This window comes from Halichoeres trimaculatus, unplaced genomic scaffold (genome assembly GCF_033239565.1).
Source record: "Halichoeres trimaculatus isolate MK-OKI-2021-1 unplaced genomic scaffold, fHalTri1.1 fHalTri1_scaffold_10, whole genome shotgun sequence".
Lineage (NCBI taxonomy): Eukaryota > Metazoa > Chordata > Actinopteri > Labriformes > Labridae > Halichoeres > Halichoeres trimaculatus.
Genome location: NW_027437187.1, coordinates 8,191,726 through 8,218,243, shown reverse-complemented (window position 1 = coordinate 8,218,243; position 26,518 = coordinate 8,191,726). Strand labels below are relative to the sequence as shown.

Sequence of the window (26,518 nt, the reverse complement as noted above, 5' to 3'; positions counted from 1 at the left end):
GTTGATTTCAATACCTTTTTAAGACTTTTTCAAAAACCTTTAAAAAAGTTTTAAGACTTTATCGCAACTTTCAGTTGTTGTTGGCATCCACTTTTTAACAGTTGTAGTTTACATTTTTACAGAAATGCTGTAAGCTAACGAGGAATAAAGCTTGAAAGAACAAATGAAACTAAAGGCAGGTTAACTGACACTCCCACAACAAGAACATCTTTTCTGTCAGTCTACTCATTGTGTGTCTGCCAGTTGATGTTGAGAAAGGTCTTGCTGTCCATGCGGTCAATGTACAGGACGCCATCCAGGTGATCCATTTCATGCTGAATGATACGAGCTGGCCAGCCGCTGGCCTGCCACGTGACGGCTTCACCTTTCTCATTCAGGCCTGCAGAGGGACCACGAGAAAAGAAAGAAGACACATTAAACACGGCAACGAAAGGGCAGAAATTAACGTCATATCAGCTTCTCTTTAACACTTCAGCTGTGCTTCTTTAGGAAAAAAATGTCGATCAGACACACCAGACACTTCCACAGAGAGGTATCGAGGGACTGAAGCAGAGAAGCCTGAGATGCTTTCACACGCCTCCTGAAAAAGTACAGTACGCCCGTCCAGGACTCTCAGTGCTGGATTGACAAAGATCCTCAGAGGCTGCGCAGTGAGGCCGCGTGCCTCCCTCGATGCAGGTGAACTCTGTTCCAACATCTTCTCAGGATATTCCAGAGCAAGGATGCGAAGCGGCACCCCAACCTGGGGCGCACTCAGTCCGACACACTCCAGTTTCCGCATCACCTTCACCATAGTGTTGATGACCTCCTGGACCTCAGGGCCTGTGATAGCTGCTGGGTCAACAGCAACTGCATGGGCACGCAGCACCGGGTCCCCTACCTGGCACACATGTCCGTAAGGAGGAGTGGGAGGGGGCCTGATCTTGTGTTTCATGTACTGAAAGTAAGAGCGCACCTTTACACTGCTGGAATATGAGTGACTACAGGTCACAGGTTGAGAATGAGGAGGAGAAGTCCTTATTGAACTGAAGACTCCAGCACTGCAGCGAGAGCCTTCAGATACACAGAATCTGAATCCCATCCTGGAGAGCTGGAGCAGAGACAAACCTGACCTTGTGTTCATGATGGAGCTGCAGCTGGAAGGTGTATCACCAGTCAGGGCTGTTTGAAAGATTGAAAAAAAGGGAAATTTAGACATTAATAAGGGTATTATACACAAACGTCATATTCAAAGACTCCAGGAAGTAACTGCTATTTCTTTTTTTTTTTTTCAAATTTAGGTCTAATCTTGTCTGTAAGTATACCAAACAACGTGTCAACAATAGCACTGAGATGGACAAACTAATTAGTCATCCTTCATCAATGCAGACTGATTAGTTTGAGTTTCAAAAAATTAAACTGAAAACTTTTTGTAACATAGAATATCAGTAAAAAGGGCTTTACAAATAAATAACCACATGACTGTACTTATATTATGCTAGCAAATAAACAATGAACTTGTGCTTATTTTCTTTTTTAGATTCTATCTTTTTCTGTTTTATATTTGGGTTAACCAGCAGGTATTGAGTCTGTTGAGGGAAGTCGATAGAATTGACTCATCCTATCAGTGTTACACTGCCGCAGTGTCTACCACCACCACTAGAGGTCACCATTGTTCATACCTAGATATTGAGCCTTTACAAAGCTACAAATATTTGAATCTCCTGTAAAGAAGAGAGGGTTCATCAACATTCTTACCTTTTTCAGCAGACAGGTGTTTGTTTCTTATAATAACAGTCAGTCTTACACTGCGCTTCCTTCTTTATCAAACTCCTATTTATTGAACGGCTGACTCCGCCGCCGGGGTAAGCAGGTGAACATGCTGAACGTTCAACCCTTCAGTGCTAAAAAGCTAAACCTGTAGCACGTTTTTATTCGAGGCGTAATAAAAACACGAGGCTAATGCACCTCACCAGGCTGAGTATGTAATATTATTCACCTTACATTCATCTAAACGCTTCCTTGCTGACTAGATGAATCGGACAGTTACGATAGAAGGTGAGAACAGACTGAGCCCGCCAACTACTGCCAGGTCAACAACAGCATCCGGCACAGGAAACTTCACAATAAGAGTCTGTAGACTTTGGGTGCGTTCTAATCACACTGCACACATCCATCATATGTTTTATTTTGAAAGCTTCCACTAAGCTTGACGAGGAAATAATTTGCAACTTTTCGAAACTGAAACGAGTCGTCAACAGTCCCAGAACAAAAGTTGTGTTCAAAACCGCCCGTCTTCAACTTGCCGGTACATGTCCACCAGAGTGGGGTGGGTGTGTGGGTTGCATGTCATTTGTGAATGGAGGTACTAAAGGTCCTAAGATCGAAGATGATCGTCGTGTTTTCACTGAACACCCGATGGAAGGAGAAGGCCTGCAGACATCCAGCAAGTTTCTGAGGAGTGACACAAAGTTAGCGCTGTGGATCATAGAGTATGTCTGGGCTCACAACATGACCGACATACTGGAAGGTTTGTTTACTTTTCTGTGGTTACATTTTTTTTAATGCAGTAACTTTCTTTTTATTGTGTTTGCATTAAAACTTAATGAGTATTATAAAGTAACTTAAATTTTGCTTTATATAAGATAAAAACAGAAAATGCACTTTGCAAATGTATGGAAGCCTTACTCAAGCAGGCACCCAATCAGTTTTTTTTCCTACAGAGTAATAGCTGTCTGGTTGTTTCATTAAGGTCTCAACATACAACAACAACACCGTTTCTGGTCATTGTCACAACATACCATGCTGCCAATGTTTACACTCATGAAGTTAATTAAACTTTTTGCGAATTTTCAACCCTGGGAATAGGAGTTGTTAACATCAGACTGGATCTTTTAAACTCCACAGAAACTCTTTAACACAAGAAAACAAAGACAGTCAATTCCCTGGATATTGTTTCCCAGCTTAAGGCTCCCATAAGAACACCAAACACCACAGTTCAGTTAGTTTTGAAAGTTTGTTCTTCTTTTACAAAAACAAATAATTTGAGACAGTAATAGATGCAGTTTTAATGTGTAACAAATGGATTATAAATACTCTGTGGTATTGCAGATGGTTTTGAGCACCTTTAACCACCACAACATAAAGAAGCTTAAAGTGATACTCCGGGATGGAACAAGTTGGGTCCTATCACAAGGTTTAGGGCAGAAATTACCCCTACAGCAGTGTTTTTGTGCAGCAGAAGCCCAGGGTGCACGCACCAAACACCCCCTCCCTGCTCCTCTGCCGGTTTCCTCTGCACTCAGACGGGGCCATATTTTACTTGACCAAAAATACAAATAAACGGACTCCCACTGAAAAAATCTGATATCGATCTCCATACACGCTTTATTTAGAGAATTTTCAGCGCGTTACTTTCACACAAAAACACCGATAAATAAGGCTCTAGTTCTCATCGTGTCGTAAAACGGCGCTACCTCCGCTGCAGAGCCACAGCTGGCTACGAGGCTCTCGCCGCTTAGTGTATCAGTCCACGCGTGCGGCTTGCCAGATATAAACAAACGCAGGTAGTCTGCCAGGACGAAGAGACACGGTGAGAACTAGAGCCTTATTCAGCGGTGTTTTGTGTGAAAGTAACGTGCTGAAAATTCTCTAAATAAAGCGTGAATGCAGACCGATATCAGACTTTTTCAGTGGGAGTCCGTTTATTTGTGTTTTTGGTCAAGTAAAATATGGCCCCGTCTGAGTGCAGAGGAAACCGGCAGAGGAGCAGGGAGGGGGTGTTTGGTGCGTGCGCCCTGGGCTTCTGCTGCACAAAATCACTGCTGTAGGGGTAATTTCTGCCCTAAACCTTGTGATAGGACCCAACTTGTTCCATCCCGGAGTATCACTTTAAGCTTCCGAACATGCCTCCATGTCTGAATAGACTCTTCTTTCAGGTATTTTATTTTCATTTTTAGTTTAACTGTTGTCAAAAGGTTTGGTGAAAGGTGGGTAATGAATTAAGACATTAACCTTAAAATAGAGGCTTTCTTCCTGGAATTATTTTTAGGTTCACCATAGTGTTTGTCCAGATCTATGATAAACTGCTCTACTTTTGTCAAAAACAACACAGACCACTCAAAACAAATTACCCCAAATACCAGACAATCACCTTTTTTATCAACAGCTTTAAAAAAGTTAAATCTTAAGCGTGCAAGTCATTTTTTTAATTGTATTTAATTTATTTGCAGTTTTGGACTCATCCAGGTGGCCAGAAATGGACCCCCTGCCTCTGAGCCTTGAAGACCCGCTCAGACTGCGTGTTGGCTCTGCCCAGGCTTACTCCATTGTAAGGAGCAGGAACAGTGAACACTTTGAGCCAGTGATGGAGTTCCTGGAAGCTACCCACAGACTTGTGCCCCGACTGGTGTCTCCAGTCAAACACATGAAGATCATGTTTGGCCTCAAAACCATGGTAAGCACTGCTACCAATGCTGGAGGAAACATTCATCAAAGATTGCTCTGAGTGTCTCCACTGATTCCAGCTTTACACTTCCCTGATTTCTGTCTGACCCCTCGCATCACCTTGGTTGTTGTCTCTCTGTGCAGCTCATCATGAGGATGCTGAAGAAGAGCCAGGGCCTTGTGGACACCATGTTTAAAATCAACCAGCTCTTCCCAAGCAAACTACCTCAGTACCAGGATCATTGTGTACGTGTTTAACTTTTGGATTCTATCCAAAGAGGGCTTAAGGAAAGAAGACTGTTATGTTTCTGCATTACTTTATTGATTATTAACACCAGAGCCATGTAAATTAGAGGAAAACCACTTCTGAACGTCAGGTAGGCACATACATTACTTGTGCTTGAAGCTCAGGCATAAACTTAGATCACTTCAAACCAGTGTTTTTCCACTGATAATAAGAAAGTCTCCTATAACAGAAAACATCATCCTGCTGTCAGAAATGCCTTTCATTAAGAGTATTTGCAGTGGAAAATCTAGAAAAGCCTGTTGCTTCAGAATGCTGACAATATTTTGGTCTGACACCTTCCCCATCACAGTGATTTCAGGCATTTAAACTTAGAATAACAAACTGATCAGTGTTGTTGCTGATGGTTTGGGATTCACCTCAGTGACATGTAGTCTGTATTAAAACCAGAGAAAAACTCCTCAGTGGGGCTAAAGAGGTGAGTTTGTATGTTTACAACAACACAGCTTCGACTGAAGTATGGTTTAAAATCCAAACAGCTGGAAGATTGAAATTCATCTTAAAGAATATAGTATTTTTGATTACAAATGACACAAATGTACTGATCTTAGTCACAGAAGCTGCTGAAAATTTTTTTTATTTAAATTTTAAGTGTTTTTTATATTATGTCATTTATTGGTTCCAGTATTGGGAGTCGAGACTTCCTGGGATGTCAGGAAATGCCTCCAAAATTCAAATAGAATTTGAAAAATCAAAAATCAGCTGAGATTTGCGCCACTAGAAACTGACTTTGATTTGTTAGGTTGAATTCAGAAAGCATGATCTAAAATTGAATTCATTTGCTTTGAAACTGTACTTCACTGACATGGAAATTTGACTGTATATTTCCCTTCAATTCAATTATTTAATAATAAATAAAATTGAATAGATTAACAACAACAACAACAACAACAATAATAATAATAATAACAATAATAATAATAATAATTATTATTATTATTATTATTATTACTATTATATATTTTTCAGTTTGCTCAATTCAGACTCAGTTTTACAGTTCCATTTCAGTTCAGTGTGGCATGACTGTTACATCAACTCCATCTGTTGGGAAGAGTAATTGATCACAGAATCACAGATATCCTCTTCATGCTCACAAAAACATCAGTTTCAAGCAAACTGGAAATGGCACTATTGTAAAACTGAACCTGACAACTGAAATTGATTTTTTTTAAATTTTGAAATAATGGAATATAGAGAGTTGAATTTTCAAATAGGTTTAAAACAATTTCAGAGCAAATTAATTCTTTTTCAAAACAGTAAATTAAATACAAGATCATGCTTTTCAAATTTAAAACAATAGTTCAAATTCAGTCTCTATTGGCAGAAACCTCAACCTATAATTTTTCATCCATTTTTGTAAAATTAAATTAAAAAGAGGTTACATTTGATATAAAACCACTCAAATAGAAAATCTTTGCTCTGATTTCCACATTTCTTTGTTGCTAAAAGAGGCAGATTAATTAAAAAAAAAAAAAAATACGTGCAGATTTGTTGACAGGTTGCATACCAGTCAGCTGAAGTCAGTATCTGAAGTCTTTTTGTGTTTGTGCTTGTTTTTCTGGGGGTTGACTTATTGCAGGTCTCCAGCTCCACTTTTTTTGGGCCTGCGGGGTGAAAGGATTGTGAACCCCTGATTTACAGAAGCACTCTGGGCAGCACCTCTCTGTGTGCACAGATCTGTAACCTGTGGGCACAATTACAAACATTAGTTTTCTCTTCACAGAACAGGACAGGTTCACACTGTAAAGAATGAGCTAACTTGAAGTCTATCCCTGGATCTAGATAAAATTTAACTTTCTGGTGGGTGTAGCCACCAGGAAGTGGTCCATTATTTGTTCAGTTACCACTGTCGGTATGATCTTTCTGACAACTTACAGTAAATCGTTTTCTTCACGCACAGAACCAACATCACATGTTCCTGATGAAGAAGAACCATCTGGACTTCAAGGCTTTTGTACAAGAACTCGCTCTGGAGAAGGAAAAACTTGAACATTATGTTGAGGTAAGTTTCCATAGAATAGAAGCTGTACACATCACAGTGTAGAGAGAAGTGTGTGTGACAGGGTTAACGTTTAAAGCTTTACACACACATCCTACTACAAGGTAAAACTCCCCCAGTCAGTGTTAGGATGATCCAGCCTCTCCTTATTACAACAAACCTTTTTTTTTATTACAACAAACCTTCCAGCACCGTTTCTTCCTACGGGATGAGACTGTAGCTCATTCTCTATCCAGTAGAGGGCGCTATAGATCTGCGTTTACAACATAACTCTGTTTCCACACCACACAGCTGCAAAGCTGCCACAGTACCCAGAAATAACAGTTATATCGATAAACACTGTAGGAAAATGTACCAGAGTGAACTCAGTCCTTATTTAGAGGTGCTTGGATAGAAAACAGCAAAAACACTTTCCTGGAACTTCTGGAACATTTGGTTTTAAAGTTCACTGGGCAGACAAATGGAGAGCAACATTTTGAAAACTAAATATTTATCCTGAGCAGTCGAAAAAAACAAGCTTCTTTATTTTGCAGCCCTTGTTTTGATTCTGATACACTGAACCCTGAGATCTGGACTCAGTGAATTTTTGATCAATAACAAAATTCTAAAAAGATTTCACTGAGGGTTGTTTTTCCAGGTGTCATGTTGAATGCTCTCTGTCTCTCAGAATCAGATGGAGGATCAGTATGGAGAACTTTATGCACAGAAGGTGGAGGAGAGACTGCTGCACTACCTGCTCAGGCTGGAGGCTGTGCTGCCTGGAGAGACCTGTGCTGATAAGGTGTGTGTGATGAAAAGTGAGCTGAAATACTTATTTTGTATAGTAGAGAACTAGCACTGTTTCTGTGATGGTTGTGTGGGTTAACATGGGTCATATCTGAACAAGGTGGGGAGCTCTCTTGTGCTAGTATAAGGTTTTTAGTCTTTATACTGTCTGTCTGGTACCTTATAGTAGCTGTACATGATGTATCAAGCCCCGTTTCCACCAAGTGGTTCAGTCGGTTCGTCTTTGTTTCCACTGACTAATCCTGGGACAGATCCCCAAAGAACTGTGACAAGCCGTCCCACTTTTTGGGACCTTTCTGTTGGAGTGACAGACATACCAGTCCAACCCCAGAAGGTGGGGCTAGAAACCCTGCAGTCCGTTGTTTGGTCGAAACAATCGTCACTTACCATGCCACAGCGGTAAAGTGACGACAGCTGTATTTCTCCTGGCAGCACACAGTCTTCTCTGTGTCTTCTCAAAGCTTGGTTGTTCTTTGTAACAAAGAGCCAAATGACGATCACAAAGGAGACAAATTGATGGTTGATTTTTCTTTTCCATTGGATTTATTAGCGGGGTACACTGTGTCGTGTTGCTATGACGTCATGCTATTACATAACTCATGTGGCTATTGCAGGCATGGGCAAACTACGGCCTGGGGACCACATCCCGCCCGTTTAACGTTTTAATCCGGCCCACCGAACTTGAAAAAATTAAACGAATAAACCTTGTCAATGTTTTATTTTCCCTGCAATTCTGATGTTTTGTATATAGAAAGTTCACAGTTAATATCAAAATATCACACAAACAATTTTGACACGACCTTAAATATTTTTTGTTATTTCATTTTTAAAATCGGGACAGATAAAACGCGTTTTTCTGTTTTTCTGTATTTCTGTAATTCCGTTCTCTGTTTTGGTTTTTAAAACAGAAAAACAAAAAAAACAAGTCAGGTTTTTCGTTTTTTAGATTTTGTTTTGAAACAGAATAACGAAAGATGAACCATACACAGATTAAAAATCCCATTATAATTCCATTCTCTCATATTCTTATTTTAATTTCAAAACAAAATCAAAACAGCGAAAAATAGACCGCAACGTGTTTTCTGATTTTTGATTTGAAAATGAAAAATTGAATAACAAGTCGTTTTCCGATTTTGGATTCTAAAACAGATATGGAATGAACGAATGAAACCCTGATAGTTACCAAAGCACTCCATCCATCTGCTCCTGGTCTGGCCTCTTTGTCGAATGTTAGAACCCATTGTGGCCCACGAATCAAAAAGTTTGCCCACCCCTGGTCTATTGGCATCAGGCTGATTTATGCTTGACGTGTCTGCGGGGTCCACGCGGCTTTATGCGGACAAATGACGTCATTTTCACACCTACTCCCCCTCGTGTGGAAAATTTCTGCGCCATACACTCTTGAAAATTTCTAGCCTGCCAGATGGAATCATAGGGACAAGATGGGGGGAGAACAAGATGTCGTTTTGGTTGGAGTGCAGCGATACAGGTAACTGTATGACTCTAGGACACAGAGATCACGGTGATAACCAAGTGGTAAATAATTCAAGGCGTGAAATTGCAGTCACTCTCAGGCCGCAATTTCAAAGAACCTGGAAGAGTCTCCGGGACAGATATGTAAATGTGTTGTAAACACAGGCAAACTACTTCGACTCACCGTTTGTACTGTGGTAGATACACTGCCTCCTGCAGTTTGGGAATGGACAGCAATGGACGCCATGCAGGGTGTTAAAAAGCATAAAAGCCTCATGCGTTCTCTTGCGCTGATCTCTTGTGTCTCATGTGTCTCACAACACTGCTCTTACACACTGCATACCAAGAAGGGCACGATTGGCTGTGGAAACACAATCAGGGTTAGGTTTTACCAAGCCAACCCGTACCAAACTGTACTGATCCAAACAGGACCACTTGGAGGAAACAGAACTTTAAGGATCCTTATTTCAGCCTCTGTCTGAAAGCCTTCAGTCAAGCTGCTGTCTCTGTGGGTAGACCTTGGTGTTCCTCTCCAATGTGTCATTAACCAATCAGGAGATCCTAAAGTGATGACCTAATCATATCAGCAACTCTCATGAAGATCTGCATGTTTGGTCTGAACATGCAGAATACCCCCTCTTTAAGTCAGTGTTAACTATAAACCTGGAATCCAGCATTAACTACAATCATATAGTAAGAATAAACTCACTATAACTCCATCCTACCTTGAGTCTGATTCAGAGAAAAGAGCATCTGTGTGGATGTGGTAAATAAAGAGTAAAGATTTTTGTTTGAAGCTTGTAACAGCCTTACATCATACTAAAAAAACATGTTTTCTCAGTTTTCATTTTATCTATTGATTTTTTTAAAAACAGATTCTGAAGAAAGGAAGTCCCATGACGGAGGAGGAGAAAATGTTGTTAAAGGTGGTAACATCTGACTCCGTCCTCATCGCCAAAACCCTAAAGAAACTGCTGCAATGTGGTAAGAAAAATCTCCCAAACTCAACATAATTACATGTTTTTAATTTGTCAAGTTCACTTCATGCATGTTTAAAAAACACACCAAGTTATTGTTTTTAATTATGTTAACACTTGACACGTTTGATCATCAAAATTTAACAAGTCTGTATCTTATAAAAGTTATTCAAGAAAGATTGTTGTTTTTCATCTTTTATTGGAGGTTTTCCTCACAATCAGCATTTTGATTTTTTATTTTGAGGTCCATCTCAATTTGATATTGATAAGATCAAAGTCTTCATTACCTGCTAATGAAGCATTCAGTCACTGGTCTCCGTTTTATTTGTCAACTCACACACTGAAATCTTATCTGTCTTAATTTATGAAAAGTTGTCTTGTTAGTCTTAAAGTGGCTGTGAGGAGTTTGAAAGTGATCTAGAAAAAGTCTTCCTTCTAGATATATGCCTGATTGTAATCCACACTTAAAAATGAGATTATCAGCACCAATATTGCTGGTTACAGGTTATTTTCAATAGCTACTTCTTAGCTTCCAAGTGGGGACTGGATTGATTTACAACACTTCTAGGTCTCTATGACAACACCACGCCGGCTGACTAAGTCTCGTAGAAAGAAGAGATAAAACACAGAGATCTGTGTTTTTCTCTGCTCAAAAATGATTTCTTTGACTAATTTTGTAGTGATGGTGGACACAGGAGCCTAACTGTCAGACAGAAAAAGGACAGAAGAGCAGAAGAAAGATAAACAGGGGAGAGATAGAGCACGAGCTAAAGGCTAACACAGGGGCTAAACTGTTTGTGCTAACGTTTTTTCCAACCCACAGTCAGCAGTTATTCTGCAGTGGTCTGTTTAAACTTTAGAGTCTATCAATAAAATGAAGAGTGAGGTTACGTTAGCTCTGATTGGTAGATGACTGACAGGACATAACCAGGATTCACTAACGTTACACATTACAGACATGTCTTAGAGCACTGGGCTGTCAGCTGTGCTAAATATAAACAGCTACTAAACTATTTACAAACTGGCAGTGTTTACTTGTTGTCATGTTAGCCTACAGATACGTCAGAGCTCTACAAGTAGCCGGCTGCTACAATGTTTGCTTGATGTCACATTTCAAACCGTAGTGCTAAGTAAATATACTGATAAATAACTTACCTTAGCACGTTGGATCCAGTAAAAAGTAGTCTTGAACAAAGAAAAAATCTTTCAATCTGATCTCCATTTAATTCCAAAACAAACACACGCTTCACTAAAAGTAATTAAGGACAGTGTGCAGAGACTTTGGGCCAGAAGGTGGCGAAGGAGTCCAATTAAAATAGATCCTCCTTATAGCATCTTTAATGTGAGTCACATTTACCTGATAGGCCCAGAAAAAACTTTATTTCAAGATACTGAAAACCAAAATGAGGCCTGAACTGATGAGCTAAAAATAAAGGATAATGTCAAAATACAAGAAACTAAACATGTACATTCTTTTTAACCTGTTAGATTAAGAAAAAAAAAAAACGTTTGTGCATACTGCATATTTTAATATATCATATTCTTTGTTTTTTTATCATTCATAATGACACTTTTGTAATGTTTTGTCAGATGTTGTTTCCACTTGTCCAGGTGGGGTTTCTGAGTCATCAGAAAGTGACACAGGGAGGTCTCCAAACGCAAAGTCAGCTTCACAAAGCAGCGACTTGGAGCCCCTTTTTGTGCCAGTGGAAGCCAAAAGTGGTCATCCAGAGACTGACCCAGATGTGTTGGTGGACAGTTGTCTGATGGAGAATGATCTGAAGAGACCTCCACCACAGACAGAGTGGGATGGAGGTGTGGTGAGGAAGGGGGTGGAGCAAAACAGTCACAGTGGAAAAGCAGGAATCAGTCAAAGCAGTGGTGAGGATGTTCAGCGAGCCGCCTTATCGCCTCAGTTCTGCTCCAAACACCAGCGATGGGTGAACAACATCCTGCAGGAGTGTCCCGCTGAGTGCTCGGAGGAGTTGCAGCTTCAGGCCAATGTTTCTTCATCTCCCCCTCTGTTCCAGTCTTCATCTGGCTCTTCATCAGATGACCTCACCCCTTCTAACCTGCTCCCGCTGCTCTGCAATCAGCAGCCTCCAGCTTCACACACACCCACCCATCTCCAGACATCTGGACAGGGGCATCTTGAAGATAAACCGGAGCTCCTTTCTCTGAGAGACACCCCGCAACCTGGTGTGTTGTTGCCAGTGGTCCAGCTGATAGACATCGCCTCAATGGATAAGTTCTGTGCTGTCTTTAAACGTCAACAAGCATCTCCAAACTGCTCTCAACAAGCAGCTTCTGCTTCCAGTCCTTCCAGTCCTCGGATACCAACATCAGAAGATGATTTCATACATCAGGAAACGATGAAAGACTCTACATCCAACCGATCAGAAGCATTGGTACCAGAAAATCCTCTAAACTCAACACATGGAGTACAATCAGTGATTATATCCCAGGGTGAATCTACCTCTATCTGCAGATCAACACCTCAAAAACACCCCTCTAGAGTTTTAAAGAGGAGCAGACCTGGATCACAAACTCTGGGCAGAGTCGGTGTCCATCAGTCTGCACAAACCACCTTCACGAGCAGCTGTCCTCTCTTACAATTAAGATCTAACATCCCCGGGCCTCCTCAACGAGATGCTTCAACCTCTGCTCCTCAGTCAAAGAGCCTTTTAACAGAAACCCCTTTCCAGCATGGCATTCTTCAAGACTCAGACCCTCTTCCTCAGCCTCACTCCTCCACCCCCTCTGAGACCAGCAGGGTTCAGAGAGCCCAGCTCAAGTTGTCCCTGTGCAGTCAGACCATGCTGCTGCAGTCCAAGCTGCTGCAGCCACGTGTGAGTCTGGTCCGGCTGAGAGAGACGGAGGCAGGATCCTCGACTGGAGACGTGGGGCAAGGCAGCAGTGGGGACAGGAGGATGGAGGAGGAAGAGGATACAGATTCATCGTTTGATGTAAATGTCCTGTTCTCCAGCTCTTCAGACGGTGAGAGCGAGGACTCTCTTCTTTCTGATCCTCTCTACAAACCCAGCATCAAGAGAAAAAGACTTCTGATGGAGTACGAGGCCGCGAGGAGCATGAACAACATCTGAGGGTTGTTTGCCTCCAAGTTTTAACTTTAGAGTGAACAAAACTAGATTGACATGGTCAGAGCTGACAGTGATAACAAAACCAACACATCATAAACCGTTTTACTCCACAGTTTATTTCTAACAAACACGTTTAAAATGGATATGAATACACAGTTAAATGAGGTTTTATTCATACAGTTTGTGTTTACCTGGGCCTGACAGGTGCAGCAGGTGAGCATGCATGCTGTTTACACTGACTCCATTTGATTTGTATATGAAAAAAAAAAAAAATCCATCTGCAACTTGTCAACACTCCAACAGTTCAAGTAAAAGAGGCTCCTCAAGTGTTGTTTTACTTCAACAGCAGAAGTTAAAACCAAAGATTCTAACATGAACCTAAACTTCAGCAACACCTGGTTGGTTGTTAAATACATCCTGACAGGAAACTGACCAAACACATCCAACCATTACTATAAATACAAACCAGGTGTTTCAAGAATTTACCTCATTATGATGCTTTTTTCATGCGGTGAACCCCTTCAGCCCTGTTCCTGTAGGGCCCCCCACAACACGACCGCATTCACATTAGATCAGCTCCTTAAAAATGAAAAACCACACTGCAAAAACTGAGATATAAGCAAGTGTTTATGTCTTACTTTTAGTAAAAAAAAGTCTTATTGGACTTCACATGAGCCACATTCACCTGACAAACCCAGAGAATGTCTTATTTTTGTCTTTTGATAACTAGAAATAGGACATTTTTCTGGACTTCTTGATGGAAAACAACATGGATCATGGCTGTTTTAATGAGAAGGAGATAGCTGAGTTTACAAACCCAGACAACAGATTGTTTAAAGCACTGTCTTTTAACACGTCATGATTTTACATCCTGAAATGTCTTTACCCGCTAACACCGCCAACAACCTCAGGTACAGTTAGTGTTTGCTTTCTGCCCAGCTGTGCAGAGTGGAGACTGAGCTAGCTGTTAGCCATTCATATGGAAGCTAAAGGGTCTTATATTCACCTCAGGGGTGAATGGAGCCTTAAGAAAAACCCTTGTACCTCTACTATCAGGTTCTTCACATGCAAACAAAAGCGACTCTGCATGAATGTTGACACTCCTCTTTGTCTGCTGGATGTGTTACGTCTGAACACAGTTCTGTGTATTCTTTATGTTTCACCCAAAACAGTTTTTGACTTCTCTTGCTTCTAAATCTGAATAAGAAACAAAAAAGAGTTGATGCAGATTAATATTGATTGCTTTATCTGTTTTTAAAGCTGTTACATAACCGTGTGACTGAGTTAAGTTTGCCTGCTGTCATCAGATCAAACTCAGTAAGAAAACTCTGATACTGTTGCTGTTTTAAGCTGTTTTAATAAGGATTGAATGTTTAAGTGTTAAGTTATCTCTTTAATGTTTGAATTTTTTGTCAATGGGCATTTAAAAAAAAAAAAACATTGACAAATAAGAATAAAAGACCCAGAAAGGTCCTTAAGGGAACTTTGTGTCATGGTTTTGTCTGACAGTCGGTCTAACACGAGCAGGACCGAAGGTGTCTGGGACTGTCCGGCAAGGTTATAATAGTTTTGGATTTGTCATTATAGTTTAGTTTTACTTAGTTTTGACTTTTTTTTTCCATTACAGTTTAGTTTTAATTAGTTTTAGAGCAGGCATTCTAGTTTTTATTTAGTTTTGATTTTTGCAACAAGGCTTAGTTTCAGTTTAGTTTCAGTTTAGTTTTTGTTTAGTTTGAGTTTTTTCATACCTTATTAACCAGGTGCAGGATTCAAAAAGATCAGAGTAAATATTTTGTCATACTGTTTATTTTCATGTCCAACAGAGTGCTCACTGCTCAGTCAATGCTGATACTGAACTGTTGGCTGCTGCCTTAAACACATGAATATAATATATTATATTATAACATATTATAATATATTCCTTAGTATAAAAATATAAGCATCAATTATATAAAATAATGTTAAAATGAATTAAATAAAAATAATATTAACATAAATTATTAAAAAAAACAATGTAATATGAGCTTCAACAAATAAAAACTTGGACTCTGTAACAATTAAACTATTGCAGATGCTCTGATTCATTGCTCCACTACGTTTCGTCGCAGCACAGCGCACAGCCAGTCAGTGCAGTAAACAAGCTCATCCCAGTACGTCACTATGATGGTGCCGTACGGCACTGACGACTGACGAAAACTGTCGTAAAATTGGTTGGGAAAATGTGTTTTGATTAATTTAAATCCTAAAGGCTATTAACATTGTCAAAAACTATAACTAAGGGAATTTTGTCTATCATTTTAGTTAGTTTCAGTTAGTTTTGTAAACACAAGATACAGTTTTAGTTTACTTATTGTTTTTGTTTTCTTTTCTAGTTTTTATTAGTTAGAGTTAACTGCAATGTAGTTTAAATTTTAGTTTTCCTTTTTAGTTTCGTTTTAGTTAACTATTACAACCTTGCTGTCGGGGCGTGATCCCATTTTATGAAGACACTGCTGTTGTCCACGGGATCAATCTTAGTGAGATATGTTTATTTCTGAAGTTCTGTCGATACAAAAGGAAACTTAAAGTGCTTTCTGGACAAAACAGAAACAGTATTAACACGACATGTCATCCTACAGTCCCTGTAAGGACTTTCACTGTGATCTTCATTGAAGAGTCATTTAAGATGTGTTTTTTTCCTCAATAGTGTACACACAGTGCCCCATTTTGACACAATTTTTTTTTTGACATTTTAACATTTATTAAAAAAGAAAAAAAGAAATATCACATGGCGATAAGTATTCAGACCTTCTGCTCAATATTTAGAAGAAGCACCCTTTGAGCTAATGCAGCCAAGAGTCTTTTTTGAAACGATGCTCCTGGATTTGGGGATCCTCTGCCGTTCCTCCCGGCAGATCCTCTCCAGTTCTGTCAGGTTGGATGTTGAATGTCGTGGACACGCGATTGGATGGACTCACGCATAAACCCGAAATGAGGGAACGGCGGTTCAGATTGGTCAATTATTATGCCGTTTTGCAGCTGATGTACTGAATGGATTGTTTTTTTCCTTTTTTGCCTTTTATATTGCGTAGATCAGACCATCGGACCATAACGGCCTCGTAAGCGGTGTTATTGATAATTACATAGCTTCCAAATTGTAGACCATAGCTTTATTTTGACTAATTTTTATTTTTTGTTTTGGATTTGCACCATTGAATGAAAGAGCAGTTTAAGCCAGGTTTAAAGTTGCCTAAGTCACACTAGAGTGTTAGAAAAATTGGCCTAAGTCACTTTATTCTTTAATGTTACATAATTGACACACAATGTTCTCTGCATGTCAACAGTCATCCACTGTGAAGGTCACTTTGATTAAGATGATTGATAAATACCAAATGCTCTGTGTTTGGTCAAGTTTTTTGTGTTTTCCCAAAAACATGGAAAAAAATGACTTAGGTCTTTATTTAAAAAGGGTGATGATATGGAGAAAGAATGAAAGTAACTGCAACACACCACCAGACCAGTAGGGGGCAGTAAGACTACAATGAAGACCGTCCAGAGAAGGTGATGCCATAGAAGGAGAAGACAGGCCCGTGTTGTTTTGTGCAGCACTTCAGTGAGCCTATTGGCATGGAGGAGATTCAGCCTAAGGTTTTGCTTCATTTCACTGCAGGTGGATTTGTTGAATCAAAACTTGACAGAGATAAAAGCAAGTGGCAAACCTGTTCTGAAAAGCCTCATGTCATCTCTGCTCTCTGAAGTATGAAGACGTTGAAGATCAACCAGTGTTTCGGTTGAAAGACCAACACTGTTGATTGATGACGCTCAGAGGGAGGCCTCCCTCCCAAACAGCTTTTGTTTCTCATTAAATACTTTTCTGATGAGAGTATATTCTAGGATGCATCCCTGAGGACTTCTCCTGTGTTTGAACACCTGTGGGTTTCCCCTGACGCGTTCAGCTGAAGGTCACCAGGGGCTGACAGAGACACATTTAAACTATCAGGCTAAAAGAAGACCATAGTTTAGGATATACTAAACCAAGTCCATCCCAGCTGGGGGTCAGGACAGACAGAGGGTGAATAAAAACAATCACAATCACTTATCTTGCACATCCTGCCTTGCATAGTTCCTGGACCTCTGGAAACGAGGCCTTTCACCCCTTAGGCGGGGCACGATTACATTACCTTAGAACTAAGCTTGGACCCTAGTTCCTGTGGTTGGAAAACACCATAAAGTGCGTTTCCATTGGTCAGGAACTTAATCTGCCTGATGTACACTGAACTGGATGCACTCTGCTCATTCAGCCCCTCCTCAGCTCCTCACTCACTCACACACACACACACACACACACACACACACACACACACACACACACACACACAAACACACACACACACACACACACACACACTGATGGTCACAGGTAACTTCTGATTGAGCTAACAGCTCTAACTCCTGGGACCATCTGCAGGAAGCCGTCTCGTTGGTCAGTTTTTTGCTCGTCTCCTTGGTCACCTAACTGTCTCATTGGATGTCTGCTCTGTATGGAGGGATGTCCAGTGGTCTGACACCAGAAGATCTGCCTACGTGATGCTCAAATATGTGAACAGGACTGTTAAAATGGGTCAGCACTGAGTCCAGCCGCTGACCCCTGTGTTTGCATACAGTTCTTATATTTACTCAAAGCTGCTGGGGGATAGAAGATGCCTCGATAGTAGAGGTGATCTGAGGACACCAGTTCTTGGCTTTTGACCTGAGGATTGATTAGTAATTGGACCTTTGGATGAAACAGTCTGTCCAAAAAACTCAACAGAGCAAACACAGGAAGTGTGTTGATCTGACTATAGTAGTTTTATCAATAACTCTTTTAAAAACCAGTGACCCGTACCATTAAAATATGCAATAAATGTAATCCACCTTTCTAAGGGTTGTTACTTTAAAGAGTGGCAACTAACCTCACCGTACAGATTCCATTATGTAATCATTAAATAAGATATGGAAACTGACCTTTAACAAAGACTGCTGGCTGAAAAGCTCCTGAAGATGTTAAGAACAACATCTTCTTAGTATTTGCATCCCACTTGTAGGGTATCTGTAGAAGCCTCTGGGTGTAATGTGACACCTTTTCATATATTTTCTAATATGCACAACAATTTGAAACAGTCTCTGTATTTTAACTCACTCTTTGGTCAGCATCAATCTACATTTTTTAAAAGAGCAGTAAGACAAACTGCTGAATTTAAAATTTGTTAAATAAAGAAAAGAAGCAATTATGGAATTACCAAAAAAATAACGTAATTCATTTTTACATTAGGTTCATTATGTTGAATGCTCAGGCACATGTTGTCCACTGAAGAAGAAATTCATTCATTCAACTTCATACAAAAAAGGTGAAAACATTTTTTATGCCCTAATGAGATTAAAATGGGCGATACCAAGGCGTTCCTAGGCCAGTCAAGAGAAATAATCTCTCCACCGTGTTCCAGGGCCAACCCCAGGGTCTCCTTTCATCTACACATGCCTGAAACACCTCCCCAAGGAGGCATCTTTGCCAGTTGCCGGAACCACCTCATCTGGCTCCTCTCAATGTGGAAGAGCAGCGGCTCTACTCCGAGCCTCTCCAGATGACTGAGCTCCAAACCTCTTCCCTAAGGCTGAGCCCAGACACCCTGTGGAGAAAACTAATTTCTGCTGCTTGTATCTGCGATCTTAATTTTTCAGTCACTACCCACAGCTCATGGCCGTAGGTGAGGGTCGGAACATAGATTGACCAGTAGATTGAGAGCCTCGCCTTCTGGCTCAGCTCTCTCTTCACCACAATAGACCGGTATAGCGTCCACATTACTGCCTACGCTGCCCCGATCCGTCTGTTGATCTCTTGCTCCATTTTCTCCTCACTCATGAACAAGACCCTGAGATACTTGAACTCCTCCACTTGGGGCAAGACTTCCCCAACCTAGAGTGGGTAGTCCACCCTTTTCCAACAGAGAACCATGGCCTCAGACTTAGAGCTGCTGAAATTTATCCTGGCTGCTTCACACTCGGCTGCAAAACTGCCCAGTGTGAGCTGGAGGTCAGTGTTTGATGAGGCCAACAGGATCACATCATTCGCAAAAAGCAGAGATGGGATCCTGAGAACCCCAAATCCGACTCCCTCCACCACTTGACTGCACCTAAAAATCCTGTCCATAAAAGTAATGAACAGAATCAGTGACAAAGGGAAGCCCTGGCGTAGTCCAACCCTGACTGGAAACGAGTTTGACTTACTGTTGGCAATACGGACCAAGCTCTCCAGGAATACAGAGACTGAATAGCCAGTAACAATGCCCCATTGGCTCCATATTCCTGGAGTGCCTCTCACAAGGTACCTCCGGGGAACATGATCAAAAGCCTTTTCCAAGTCCACAAAGCACATTTGGACTGATTGGGCAAATTCCCATGCCCCCTCTGGAACCCTTGCAAAGGTATAGAGCTGGTTCAGTGTTCCATGGCCAGGACAAAAACCACATTGCTCCTCCATCTGAGGTTCAACCAACTGTGAGACTCTCCTCTTCAACACCCTGAATAGACCTTACCAGGGAGGCTGAGGAGTGTGATCCCCCTGTAGTTGGAACACACCCCCTGGTCCCCGTTCTTAAAAAGGGGAACCACCAACCCAGTCTGCCAGTCCAGAGGCACCATCTCCGGTGCCCATGCAATGTTGCAGAGACGTGTCAGCCAAGACAGCCCTACAACAACCAGAGCCTTTAAGAACTCAAGGCAGATCCTGTTCAACCCCGGGGCTTTGCCACTGTGGAGTTGTTTAACTGCCTCAGCGACTCCAGCCACAGTGATGGGCGGACCCATCCCCAAGTCTTCCCGCTCTGCTTTCTCGAAGAAATGCATATTGGTGGAATTGAGGAGATCCTCGAAGTATTCCTTCCACCGCCCGAATATCCCCCCAGTTAAGGTCAGCAGCTCCCCGTCCCCACTGTACACAGTGTGGACACAGGGCCGCTTTCCCCTCTTGAGCCACCGGACAGTTTGCCAGAATTTCTTTGGGGCCGACTGAAAATCTATTTCCATGGCCTCAACAAACTTTTCCCATGCCAGGGTTTTTGCCTCAGTGACTGCTAGAGCCGCACAGTGCTTGGCCTGCTGGTACCTGTCTGCTGCTTCTGGAGTCTCACAAGCCCACTATGCCCTGTAATACTCCTTCTTTACCCTTCACCTCTGGTGTCCACCAACAGATTTGGGGATTACCACCGCAACAAGCACCGGATCAGTTGACAGCTCTGCTCCTCTCTTCACCCGAGTGTCCAGAGCATACGGCCGCAGATTAGCCGATACGACTACAAAGTTGATCATTGATCTGCAACCTAGGGTGTTCTGGTGCCAGGTGCACTTACAAACACCCTTATGTTCGAACATGGTGTTAGTTATAGACAAACTGTGGCTAGCACAGAAGTCCAATAACTGAACACCAATCTGGTTCAGATCAGGCAAGCCGTTCCTCCCAATCACGCCCCTCCAAGTCATGCTGTCATTGCCCGCGTGAGCGTTGAAGTCTCTCAGTAGGACAATGGAGTCCCCAGTTGGGATATTTTCCAGCACCTGTCACAAGGACTCCAAAAAGGGTGGGTACTCTGAGCTGCTGTTTGGTGCGTAAGCACAAACAACAGACAAGACCTGTTCTCCAACCCAAAGGCACAGAGAAGTAGCCCTTTCATCCACCAGGGAGAACTGCAACATGCTGGCAGAGAGCTGAGGAGCTATGGGTAAGCCCACACCTGCTCTCTGCCTCTCACCTGGAGCAACGCCAGCAAAGAAGAGAGTCCAACCCCTCTCGAGAAGGTTGGTTCGGGAGCCCAAGCCGAGGTGAGCCCGACTATATCTAGCTGGTATCTCTCTACCTGTTGCACCAGCTCAGGTTCCTTCCCCACCAGAGAGTTGACGTTCCATGTCCCAAAAGCCAGTTTCCGTAACTGGGGATCAGGCTGCCAAGGCCTCCGCTTTTGTCTGCCGCCCAACCCACAATGCACCGGACCCCCATGGCTCGTCCTGCAGGTGGTGGGCCCACAGGAGGATGGACCCATATCACTCATTCAAGCTTGACCCAACTGGGCCCCACTCTTTGTCTGGCCCCTCACCCAGGACCAGTTTGCCTTGGGAGACCCTACGAGGAGCAATGACCCCTGACAATATAGCTCCTAGGACACCAGATTAGAAAAAAGTTGTGAAATGGTTCAAAAAAATGATTCATGATTTAGGATGCAGGACAAGAAACATATATATATATATATATATATATATATATATATATATATATATATATATATATATATATATATATATATATATATATATATATATATATATATATATATAATTATATTTGTTAAAAAAAAAAGTTTGAAGGTGAAAACAGTCTGAATATGAAAAAAAAAAGTTATAAAATCCAGATTCTAATCCTGTAATAAAAAGATTTCCTGACATATTTTCCCATATCGCCCGCTAGTGGAGAACATTTTCCTTGGTCAGAAGCAGAGTTTGCTAATGTTTACGCACACTGCAGAAAACTGACCACTGATCATCTGGTATCAGAGACACCTGAGGGACAGGTGAGCTTTGATTTCATCAGTCTGTGATGATGGAACAAGGATGTCACTTTTTCATGCTGGGCCTTGGTCCTTTCAAATAATCTGATGTGACCCTCTGTGAGAAAAGCTTAGAGATACCTGGCATACAGACTAAAATGATCGCATTATATACATATAAACTGTTTTCATTAAGCTGTCCTGCTCTGTGACTCACCCTGAATCCATTAGAGATCACATTGAAATGCTTCAGATTTAGTTATATAATAATCAAGGATTTTTTTTTTCAGGTGGTCTTTTTTTTTTCTCTCTCTTTTTTGTTTTTGATGAACCTTTTTATTTATTTATTGTTCCTTATGCAAGCTTTGGAACTGTTTCTCCCTCTTATCAGGGTTGCATCAGAGGCATGTGATAACGAATGTCCACATCTGATTAAGTAACACATGGTGCATGCTCTTTTGTTTGTAAGCCACTGTTCAAATATGGATATTTACATATCTTAACAAACATAGATAACCATGATCAGGGACAATAAGTCTATGTGTATATGACAATACTCTATCTTCTGCTGTTTGTTCTGGGGCCACACAGGCCTCTGCTCTGGTCGTCATAGTTTGATCGGGCTGAACTTCACTTACTGTTTGATGGTCTTCAAAGGGCTTTTCAGATTGTTTCATTACTCACTCCAAACTCCTGAAAGTATGCCTCTTTAAAACTCAGGGTCTAGTGTTTCTGAGGAGTCAGTTCTATTTGATTTATCATCAAATTCAGTTCTATTCTTCATTAAATCAGATGTCACCTCACGGGAAAACATATCAATAAGAGACAGAATCAAGCAAAAATTAGCTTTAATGTTACAAAATCAAACTGATAACTTTGCATAATTTTTATTTGACTCAGGTAAGGAGAATCATAGACTGTATGATAAATGAATCTAGTCTCTGTGACATCACCTGTCTATTTCTGAAACAGAGTTTCAAAGCAAATTGTTAGTGGGGAGCCATATGGAAGGGGCTTTGCCCCTCCTCGCAAACAGCGACAGGGCGCCCATCCGTCCATCGGCTGAGTTCTTAATATTTTCCTAACAGCTGAAAATCTAAAAAATTCATCCCCCATAGAGTGTGTGCTGTTAGAGAAATTAGATACTCAGACTGAAGAAACTTTTTGTTCCAGGCTGTAAACAACTTTCCTTCTGCAGTGAAAATGGCATTTTGGCTTGGTGTGTGTGTGGTTTCTGGTACCCCTGGAGCCAGCCTCATCCGGACACACAACAAAACTGCATGTTTTAGCACATACACATATCTGCTTGAGGAGAGCACAGGTCTGGTGAATTGTTATTTTCATTGTGCTTTATGTTGTAATATAAAACTAGCACAAAAAGTAAGGAAATTAATGTTTGTTGGACTGTTACTTTTTTGTAACAATGCTTCGTGGTAATAAATATTATACTGTTGTAAAGTTTGTTTATTTCACTTTCAAACTGTGCCTCATCTGTGAGGAACAGGTATGTGTTGGATGAGCTGCAGTGCCCATTTAATATATATGTCAAATTTTCTGTGCCAATGCCAAACAGCCGATTCTGCCATTGAATCTAATCTGGTGGATTGGAGTCTGATGAAACTAGCAATCTCATTAATTTATAAATGTATACAGCAGGTATAAGTGTGTGATGATTTGGTCTTTGGTTTGTCTCAGGGTTTTGGTTTTCTTGTGTTTCCCCGTGTTTCCTATTTTAGTTTGAAGTTCTGGTTTGGTTCTGTTATGTGTAGGCCTTCTTATCTTTATTCTCAGTTTCTCAGTGTTTCAGTGTTAGAAAACACAAAAGCACATCACTAAACTCTTTATGAAACTCACACCGGCCTGGTCCAGGGGCCTTTTCAGAGAGCATTGATTGTAAAGCCAGCAGACCATAGGAAGTCTAATGTCTGAAAAAACAAGACTGCATGGGGGCTGGAGCAAGATCCAGTTGTTCTGATTTGTATAAATCTGAAAATCACACCTGTGTTGATTGGCCCCTTAAGTCTCTGGGTGAGTTTAGGTCGTTAGGCCATTATTGTGATGATGATGAGGTGTCTCTGGTCATTGGTTTTTCCTAAGTTTTTTTTTTGTGGTATTTTGGACTTTAAGTTTTGACCTTTAGAGTTTAATCTCCGTTCATGTTTCTTGCACACCCATGGCACAGTATATATTTAGACTTTTTTTTTTTTGTCAAAAACCTCCATTAAGAAAATATTTGATTGGACTTGTCAGGTGAACATTGCTCAAATTAAGCTTAAAAGAGTTTTTACTCAAAATAAGACAGAAACACTGTGTTTTCACTGTCAGCGGGCCTCTGCCTGGAATGCTCTGCACACACTGGGGAGCATCAACCCATGGTATTTGTGTACAAACATTGGAAACCAGTCTATTATACATTGCTTTCATGACCACACCCCCAAATTACTGCCATTATATTGTGAAATATATCCATAAAAGTGATTTGCATTAAAATCATGGCTAAGTAAATCATCCTTTTAGCACTGCAAGGAATCCAACTCCTGACCAGAGCTTGGACTGATTGTGTCAGGACTTTTCTGGACTCTCTCACCGAGTTGATTTGTGACTCTGAGCAGTTTCCCCCCCACAATGACTTTGCAGTTTTTGGCTGAATTAGGTCAGACTGGCAGGCCACACAGGGGCCAAAACATTTTTGTAAAAACAACAATAACATGCTGCATGTTTTTTGTCCAGAAAAACCATGTGTTTCTTAATGGGTGGTACGAATAGCAAGGTGTGATCTTGTGTAAAGTAAGACCATGACTCTACCAAATGAACGATCTGGAATTTACTGTAAGAAAGTGACTTTGACTTATAGTGAGACTTCAACAGTCAAATACCTTTATTTAAAAAGCTCCACTCCTCAAAAAATGTTACCTCCAGAAATCAAGATTAGGATTCAAACTTGTTTGTTGATCCATCAGAAGAAACACAGTGCAACATTTATGAACTTAAAGGTAAACTGTAAACAAACTTAACAGAGACTGAAGTCATTTCTCGAGTTTTATTTAAAATGAATCTTTCAGAAACAAAAAGAAAAAACATATTTTCTTGCTTCAGTTTTTCTCCTTCAATCTGTGCTCTCCATCACTCTCAGGGGACTTCCTTGGCCTCACTGGTGTTATTTCGCTCAGAGGGACTGTAAAATTGACTGATGCTGGACATGGAAACTTTACAGTTGGGGGGCGGGGGACCCAGCTTGACTGGCAGGCACTTATGTAAGCAGTAGTTTTCCACAGATGTTGTTCAAGTCTGACCCGCTTTCCCCCCTCCCTTACTAGTTGCCAGCCTGCACTGTACACTTTGAACGTAAGAAAACTGGATGGGGGAGACCAGGTATGGTTGTAACAATTTTTGCTTCAGCACCTCCAACTCACTGAATTTTTGAGCCAGAGTTCTCAAACTTTAATGCAAAGTTCCCACATTTATTTTCTACAAATTCAAACCTCTGCAAGAATATCACAGACCTTACCAGCTGATGTCAGATATATGGTGGTCCTTTGTTTCAACCATCCCCACTATCAGGGCAGGTTGTAACACATGCTGGGGTGAGTTGGAACAGGTAGACTAAGAAGCAAAAACAGAGGTCACGCCCCTCAAAAGGAGGTTTATTGAAATTGAACAGCCCAGATCAATGTCTAACAACGTTAAAGAATAAATGTAAATCATGGCGTTACAAGTGCAAATGTGTCTTGCAAGTGTGTCACCGCAAATCTCTTGGGAGGTCAAGCTAGCTCGCAATCCCATCCATTTAGCAGGGTTATCAAGGAAAACAAAACAAGTTCCAGTCATTCTTTCCACCATAGTTGGACAAGGGAGTATGGATTTATTGCCAGAGATGGCCGGAGATCGAACATTATACACCCTTTGCTGTGAAAGTGTGGTATGTTAGGACATCAATTAGCAAAGTTTGTGAAACAGAGCAACACATTAAGAACTTTCTGTACTGTTAAAGCTTTGGCAACAGAAGGAAGTTAAACCATTTCTCACTGCATAGCTTAGCATGGAAAACCATTCAATGACTGTCAGTGATTTTATGAAAGAAGTAAATATTGGCACTTTGGACATGAGTGTATTTTAAAGTGGCTTGAGTCATAGAAAAGGTTGCTTACCCCTAGCCAAGACGTTCAGTAACAGCATTAAAATCAAGAAAATGTTCTTCGCTGTACACAGAGAGATGGTTGTGACACTTTTTACAGATGTGTTACAACCCACCCCATGCCTGTTAGCCAGTGTTTAGCTAGCTTTATTAGCACAGTGGGTTCAAATTAGCATGGGACAAATGCATCACATTTTGCCTGTGAAACTACATTCTATTCTGATATAAGTCAAATGGTTTTATCTGGAACAGTATAAGTACTAAACAAAATGTAGTCTTAGTCAAAAATATTACTTTCTTACCTCAAAATCATTTTTTTTTCTCTATAGAATCTGCACGCACCTGTTTCCAGCCCTGACAATCACCCTGTGGGATCAGCGTGGGAGTGGGTAAATACTGAAATGATCATATGACTCCTATCTTATCCCTGATTGGTGGAATTGGTGGTGTTACAACTCTCCCCATGTTACAGCCATACCCGGTCTCCCCTACCTCTGAAAGATGACTCAAACACTACCTGAGCCAAAACAACTCCAGCATCATGGGAGTGTTTCGTCTGCTGTTTGTGTGTTTGTGTATTGATTTTGCATGTCCTGAACAGCTTCTGGCATCACATGTGGAAAACACAGACACACAGAAACCACAACATGTTTTGATGGATGGGACTTAACTGTGTCATAGCCACCATAAATCAATAAGTAACTTTTTTTTGTTTGTTTGAGCAGAGTGGGGACGCATGAGGAGAGGATGACCTGCAGTTACTCTT

General features: G+C 41.0%; 2 protein-coding genes across 2 annotated transcripts; one reads left to right on the top strand and one right to left on the bottom strand.

The window, feature by feature from the left end:
- Positions 1-201: 201 nt before the first annotated feature.
- On the bottom strand, positions 202-2,084 carry pdf (peptide deformylase, mitochondrial). The gene is made up of 3 exons (XM_074678007.1): positions 1,738-2,084; positions 514-1,161; positions 202-379 (listed from the first exon to the last, which is right to left on the bottom strand). Exons 2-3 carry the CDS (start codon positions 1,121-1,123, stop codon positions 222-224), a joined length of 768 nt encoding a protein of 255 aa, XP_074534108.1. The 5' UTR covers positions 1,124-1,161; positions 1,738-2,084; the 3' UTR covers positions 202-221.
- A 118-nt stretch (positions 2,085-2,202) lies between these two features.
- On the top strand, positions 2,203-14,539 carry LOC141796625 (uncharacterized). Its single transcript, XM_074677852.1, has 7 exons — positions 2,203-2,509; positions 4,212-4,435; positions 4,570-4,671; positions 6,630-6,731; positions 7,396-7,509; positions 9,863-9,971; positions 11,555-14,539. Exons 1-7 carry the CDS (start codon positions 2,326-2,328, stop codon positions 13,066-13,068), a joined length of 2,349 nt encoding a protein of 782 aa, XP_074533953.1. The 5' UTR covers positions 2,203-2,325; the 3' UTR covers positions 13,069-14,539.
- The last annotated feature ends 11,979 nt before the right edge of the window (positions 14,540-26,518 follow it).

Coding starts and splice junctions, on each gene's coding strand:
- pdf (XM_074678007.1), bottom strand. CDS start 1,123: ATGAACACAAGGTCAGGTTTGTCTCTGCTCCAGCTCTCCAGGATGGGA. Junction 380..513: donor CCTCTCTGTGGAAGTGTCTG/GTGTGTCTGATC, acceptor GTCCCTCTGCAG/GCCTGAATGAGAAAGGTGAA.
- LOC141796625 (XM_074677852.1), top strand. CDS start 2,326: ATGTCATTTGTGAATGGAGGTACTAAAGGTCCTAAGATCGAAGATGAT. Junction 2,510..4,211: donor CATGACCGACATACTGGAAG/GTTTGTTTACTT, acceptor ATTTATTTGCAG/TTTTGGACTCATCCAGGTGG. Junction 7,510..9,862: donor GAGAGACCTGTGCTGATAAG/GTGTGTGTGATG, acceptor TTTTAAAAACAG/ATTCTGAAGAAAGGAAGTCC.